Source organism: Amphiprion ocellaris, chromosome 11, assembly GCF_022539595.1.
Source record: "Amphiprion ocellaris isolate individual 3 ecotype Okinawa chromosome 11, ASM2253959v1, whole genome shotgun sequence".
In the NCBI taxonomy this organism is placed as follows: Eukaryota; Metazoa; Chordata; class Actinopteri; family Pomacentridae; genus Amphiprion; species Amphiprion ocellaris.
In genome coordinates this window covers 34,782,350-34,788,349 of record NC_072776.1, presented here as the reverse complement: position 1 = coordinate 34,788,349, position 6,000 = coordinate 34,782,350, and the positions used below count along the sequence as shown (strand labels likewise).

Genomic DNA, 6,000 nt, shown 5'->3' with positions numbered 1-6,000 from the left:
ATTCAGAATGCCAAAAAAAAAAAAAAAAAAAAAAGAATGTTATCACATTGCTGGAGTTGTAAAATTCCTACACTGGCTCCCGGTCAGTCAGAGTAGCAATTCCACAATCTTACTGCCTGTGCATAAATCAGCTGATATGCATTGTACCATACAAACCTTGTCTGACCCTGAGGACATCTGGGATTTGACTACTGCCAAGACCAAGACCAAGACTTAGAACAAAACATGGCTCAGCAGCATTTTGATATAATGCAGCACAAACCTGGAACCATGAGCCTTGACTCTCTACACTGACTTAATTTCAGATAATTGTTTGGTCTGTGCATCTTTTGTCTGCACTTCTGCTATGTTAATTGTACATTTTAATATGGGAATTGTTTAGTTTCTTTAAGATTTTAAATGTGTGTCCTTTTCTGTGTTATAAAGCACTTTTAATTGTCCAGAGTATAAAATGTACAAACAAAGCAGCCTTGTCTTGTCTGCAGCCAACAAAAGCTGTTGAAGTCTAGTCTGTGTTTTCATTTTTATCACTGATTTCTATTTCTAACTCAGAATGTGTGTTTGTAAAAATGTAGATATATAAATGTCACATTAGCTTGTTTGTTTTTTTGTTTTTTTTTTATCCCAAAGGCATCACTTGTAGTTCTGGGTCATTTAAAGCTTTGGACATCCTGACAGTTTTTATACTTCAGACTCTGCATCTCTTGTTCACTTCCAGTCGCGTTTCTTTGTTGCATCTCATTCTCCCCTTTATTTCTGCCCTCCTTTGATTCCTGGTTGCTCTCAACCAGCAAGTACTGAATAAAGGCACATGCTGGAAACATCATTTTTAACGAATATTGACATCGTTTACATTAATATTTTGTTATAAGGACACAGACATTAAGTATCAATTTTTTTCTTTATTTTTACAGAATAATGAGTTTCAATACACACGTCACACAGGGAGATTCCAATTCCAACCTTGATACTGAGATGTGTGAAAATGATGTCAACATACAGTGTAATTTAAATGCATAAATACATATTTACAGAATCATTAACCAAACAACATGGGAGTCTACTAGTTTTACTGTAACATCTGCTGAAACATCCACAGCTACATTTCTATGAACTGTGCTTCTCTTGTTTTCGGTCAGTCGTTCTCATTCTGTTCCTGAACTTAGAGGGAACCAGGAACAATGAAACCCTCTGACAGGAAAGAAATGAGGTACACAACAATCATAGCATAGTGCTTTTCACTCTGTCAAACATGTGTTGGACTTTAAGGGCTGGAACGCAGCCCTCCCTCACAATGCTGATGGTTCCTGTAGAGAGAGCAACAAGGGGCTTGAGTTAGAAAGTGCAAAATACACTAAAAAAGGAGTGTGATGTGACCAATCTCGAGTTTTACCTTCATCAATTCTCAGGCAGTTGACCACAGTGGAAGCAATGACTTCATTAGAGTCACCATCACACAGAACTCCTTGGATCTTGTGTCCCAGTCGACTGTTGCAAAAATAAATTAATAAATAAACTAGTTAAAAGGGTAAGTAAATGTATGTGCAATCTTTTTCCATCCATTAGCAATTAGCTATGATATACAACAAATGGTACATTTTTCACTCTGTAACACCAGACAGCCTGACAGTAATTAGCAATAAACCCTAACCCTACGCATCAGTGTTTGTATTTTAGTACAATACAGCTACTCAAGCAGACACTTACTTGATGACCATGCTGTGGTGAGTGCTGTCTGCTTCTCCACTGGGATTGGCTGAAGTAATAGCAAGAGGTCCAGTGATATGACATAAGTGTCCGGTCACCGTGTGGTCCGGGACACGGATCATGATGCTGTCCTTGGTACCAACACGATCATAAGCTGGTCCCACTCCTACACAAGATGAAATCAAAGTGAGGGTGAGCACTAATGATTGATACAACAGCTGGAACTGTGGATGAAATCCAAAGTGAACACATCACTGCTGCTCTGAACTGTTTACCTAGTCTGAAGAGCCAGTCTCCTTTGCTGACGATGCAGCTGATGCCTCCAGGATACACGTTCCTCATAAACTCCCACAGCAGAGGACTGAAAGGAGGATTGGCTGCCACCAGCTGCTCCACACTGGAGATGCAAATGCATATAGGCTTCTCTGCTGGTCTGTCCTGGAGCAGGTCAGAGGAAAAAGGTTGACGAGTTTCACAAGAAATTAAACTGAATGCCCTGTGCCATATTAAACTTTGGCATCCTTACTTTAATGTTGTAGATTTTCTCGATGGCCTGAGGGTTCTTGCAGGAGGCAGCCAGGGCGTAGACAGTATCTGTAGGAATACCACAGACTCCTCCTTCCTCCAGGACTCCAGCAATCTTCAAGAGACCACTGGTGAGTCGTGAGTTTGCCACTGGACAGGGCGACTCTGGAGATGTTTCTCGCTTCACCTTCTCCTAAGCACAAGGAACATGTTTGTAAAATCTACAGAATACATTATGACACATTGTGTTTTAATTGTAAAAGGAACAGAAAGTTAGTTCCTTCACTGTTTACCTTTATTAGTGGAGGACCCATAGGTAGCAATCTCTGTGAGAAGATGCAGCTGAGCAGTGATGCCAGAGCTCCATAAATGCAAAGGACTGAAACCAGTGCCAGCATGGCCACTGTCAAAAAAATGGTGTCAATCAATTAGAACCTTTCACTATTATATTCTAATATGTTTTAATTAAATGCTTTTTCTCTGTAGTAAAACGAGGTCTTGTCTATACTCACTTTCTAGCTCATATGGCAGTCGCTGCAGGGTGGACAGCAGGAAACAGACCAGAACAACTTCCATGACTGCTGTCAGAAACAGTAAAACCAAGTTCCTGTAGGCAGCTGACACAAACAAAAAAGATTTTCTAAAAACAGAACAAAATCAAAGAAATGGTTCCATTTTAAAAATGCATGTGGCAAACCTTACCGGTCAACATGAGTGAAGCATTAATAACCAGGAGAGCAACGGCTCCTGCTGTAAAACCATAAGCTGTCTCTGTGGAGAACTGAAGCAGGTCACCTGGAAAAGAAACACTTGGGATGAAAATCTTGTGTGAATCAGAAAGAAAAATGTGAGTCTGTTCACATGTTTGTACTGACGTACCTGCAAACCTAAACCAGGTCCAAGCTGCCCAAATTCCCACATAGATGGACGAGATGACCGACCCAAAGCGGCCACCTCCGGTGACTTGCAGCCTGCTGACGTAGGCCTGGATTATTGCTCCAGAGATGAGGACCCAAGGGACACTCAGATGAAGGAGGGCAGGATTCATACTGGACACATTCGAATGAAGAGCTGACAGAGATGCGACCCCATTTGAAAGGTAGAACAGAGCATCAGAAGCCTGGTCGGTTTGGAGCATCACCTTCTGGTCTCCCTGTTTAGACCTTCTGCACTTCAGAGCCTTCTTCAGCTGCTCTGTGGAGACGGGCTGTGGTCCGACAGGGATGAGAGACTTTTCTGCGATGGTGTTGATGAGACGGGAGAAGGTGCCATAGATGGAGGCTGCGGTGAACAGGGAGGAAGCTACACCAAAGAAGATGTAGTAACCCTGGGGTGGGATCTGGGGGACTGTTGACACTGTGAGTAGGACAAAGAGCACGTTGTGGACCAGTTCCAGGACGTCCATGTTCAGGCTTCCCACACACAGCACCAAGCCTGCCACCACAAAGAACCAGTTTCCCACCATTGCCTCTCTCCCAGAGACAACTTTACTGTCCTCCACAATGAGAGCAGACACCACAAACTCGTCCCAAGCCTTGATCAGCCAATACGTAGCATGAAAACCAAACTTTGTAGTGTGGTAGCAATCTTGGCGCAGATGAGCGTAGTAGCTGGAGAACAACTGGGCAACTGAGATGATTGAGACCCAGGCAACTCCTAAACCAAATGATTTCATGTACCCAAAGCTGTAGAAAGCAAAAATGAAAGGAGCAACAGAGTCACAGAAGAAACCCAAGGCCATGGGCTCAGCGTATTTGGTGTTCTTCTTCTTCTCTTGGCCCATGCTCTGGGCACTTGCTGAGTTGGCGGTCCCCAGCAGGAGAACATTAAAGAGAGGCGTCCCAAAGCCTTTGAGGACAAGACGCTGTGTCAGACCTTTGACAAGCAGTGCTGCTGAACCATAGATGGCAAAGATCAAAATGAGCAGCTCCAGAACTCCAGCGACCACCAGAGCCCAGGAGCCTGACACGAGAACCACTGCTTCAAAGACTAAAGTGGCTGTGATGGCTCCAAAAACAAAAGGCATGATGTAGTTGACTGTGGCAGAGCAAAATGCCAGCAGAAAGGACAGAAGGATGTAGGGGACCAGACCAGCAATTGCTGACTCTCTGATGGACAGGCATAAAGGACAAAGTGGGGTCTCTGTGGAAGCATTCAGAAACATGTTGCTGGTCATGTTCATGGACACAGATGAATTGCTCAAAACAGATGCTGTTGTCAGAGTTTGAGGTAAGGCGCCAAAGTAGATTCGGGTTGCACCATAACTACCCCAAAGAGCAGCATAGCCAATAAAAGCAGTAGCACTCAGATGATCGTACTTTCGGAAGGAAAGAAGTCCAGCCACCAGTTGGCAGATACCACCAATCAGGATGAGATGAACACCTGCAAAGAAAAAGACACAGTTGAAGTTCTTTAGCCTCGTATTACTTTTTGTTCTATTGTTTTAGCAGAGTTTCTAAAAGTTTTACCTGCAAGTATGTTCTCCACTCCTACTGGTGCATCGCCAGTGCGAGCTGTATTGAAGTTCTGCAGAAGTACCAGGAATGCGCTGATCCCATTGGACAGCATGCCTAAAACTCCTGGTTCCCCATAGAAACTGGCAGGAAATCCATCTGATGTTGCCATGATGTCTTTATTGCCAATGTACAGTCTGACCAGAAAAACAGATTAATGTATGTAGTAGCCTGGACATTCAGTACATTCAGGTTGACCATCACAATAAAAGGATGTTAACTTCATTACAAGAAAGGTTTGATGTTTCTGCAGTTAGGTGGAAAAATATTTGCAAGGTATCGGACATTGGCAAAGAGAGCTATAGATAGTTTTTAAATAGTTTTGTTTTAGTATTTCTGTTCTGTTAAAATACAAATGCAATACTTCATCCAAATTATATGAAGAGAGAGTCTGTAGTTCAAAAAACTACTTTTTTGTCACAATATGTAAAACAATGAAACTCTTGAGAATTTGATCATATTGAGCTAAAGTGGAGACAAAAACAACAACAAAATCTTAGAAGCAAATTTTAATGTTTTAAGGAATGCCTGAGCACAGCTCAGATGACAGCTTTGCTCCACAAATTCAGCTCCATGCTTCTAACAGACTTTTCATGCTAATAGTCAAAACTGGAAATCACAATCACTGTTGTAGTGTGAATAGTAAAAGACAGAGAAGTAGCTGCATAGAATTCTGCAGCTCTACTGACTGGGAAGTGGCAGGTATCCAGACAAGCAAGCATTTTCTATAACTAACACACTGTTATTTACTGTTATTTATCCTTAAAACAGGTAGTTTTGACTATGTTGGTCATTTTCAGAGCTGCAATTATTGCATTTTCACTTGATCTCCTAAATAAAACCATATTGTAATATTTAGATCATATTTAAATAAGAGCAGATGTTTAGCCTATGTAAAATCATTAACACATGATGTGAATTTTTAGATTGTAAGTTACATGCTATAGTCTTTGTTATTGGCACTGAGAAAGTAAATGAAAATAAAGTCTTACCTGGTGAAGACACTTTGTCAGGTGAACTGCTGAATTGCTCTGAAGCAGGGATGGAAGTTTGTCATAAATAAGGCTTCCTCATGTGTAGGTGGAGTTGTTGAAAATTCCCCAAACTATCCTATAGTCTGCAACCTGAGAGGTGACAGCATTGAACCTTACCTTTGAGAGTAAAGTATCACTCCTTCCTCCTCCTCCTCCTCCTCCTCCTCTTTCTCCTCCTCTATGGATGATGCTGCTGCTGATAACAACACTTTTAAACAATG

General features: G+C 41.9%; 1 protein-coding gene across 1 annotated transcript; it reads right to left on the bottom strand.

The window, feature by feature from the left end:
- Positions 1 to 890: 890 nt before the first annotated feature.
- On the bottom strand, positions 891 to 5,910 carry si:ch211-153b23.3 (uncharacterized). The gene is made up of 11 exons (XM_055014945.1): positions 5,738 to 5,910; positions 4,701 to 4,882; positions 3,112 to 4,614; positions 2,935 to 3,027; positions 2,745 to 2,849; positions 2,526 to 2,635; positions 2,234 to 2,425; positions 1,983 to 2,145; positions 1,708 to 1,873; positions 1,394 to 1,488; positions 891 to 1,307 (listed from the first exon to the last, which is right to left on the bottom strand). Exons 2-11 carry the CDS (start codon positions 4,855 to 4,857, stop codon positions 1,222 to 1,224), a joined length of 2,670 nt encoding a protein of 889 aa, XP_054870920.1. The 5' UTR covers positions 4,858 to 4,882; positions 5,738 to 5,910; the 3' UTR covers positions 891 to 1,221.
- Positions 5,911 to 6,000: the final 90 nt, after the last annotated feature.

Bases quoted from the DNA above. Each gene is read 5' to 3' on its own strand.
- si:ch211-153b23.3 (XM_055014945.1), bottom strand. From the start codon at position 4,857: ATGGCAACATCAGATGGATTTCCTGCCAGTTTCTATGGGGAACCAGGA. The intron at 2,426-2,525 runs GTAAACAGTGAA...CCTTGTGCTTAG, and splicing joins TGGGTCCTCCACTAATAAAG to GAGAAGGTGAAGCGAGAAAC. The intron at 1,874-1,982 runs GTAAACAGTTCA...CATCTTGTGTAG, and splicing joins AGACTGGCTCTTCAGACTAG to GAGTGGGACCAGCTTATGAT.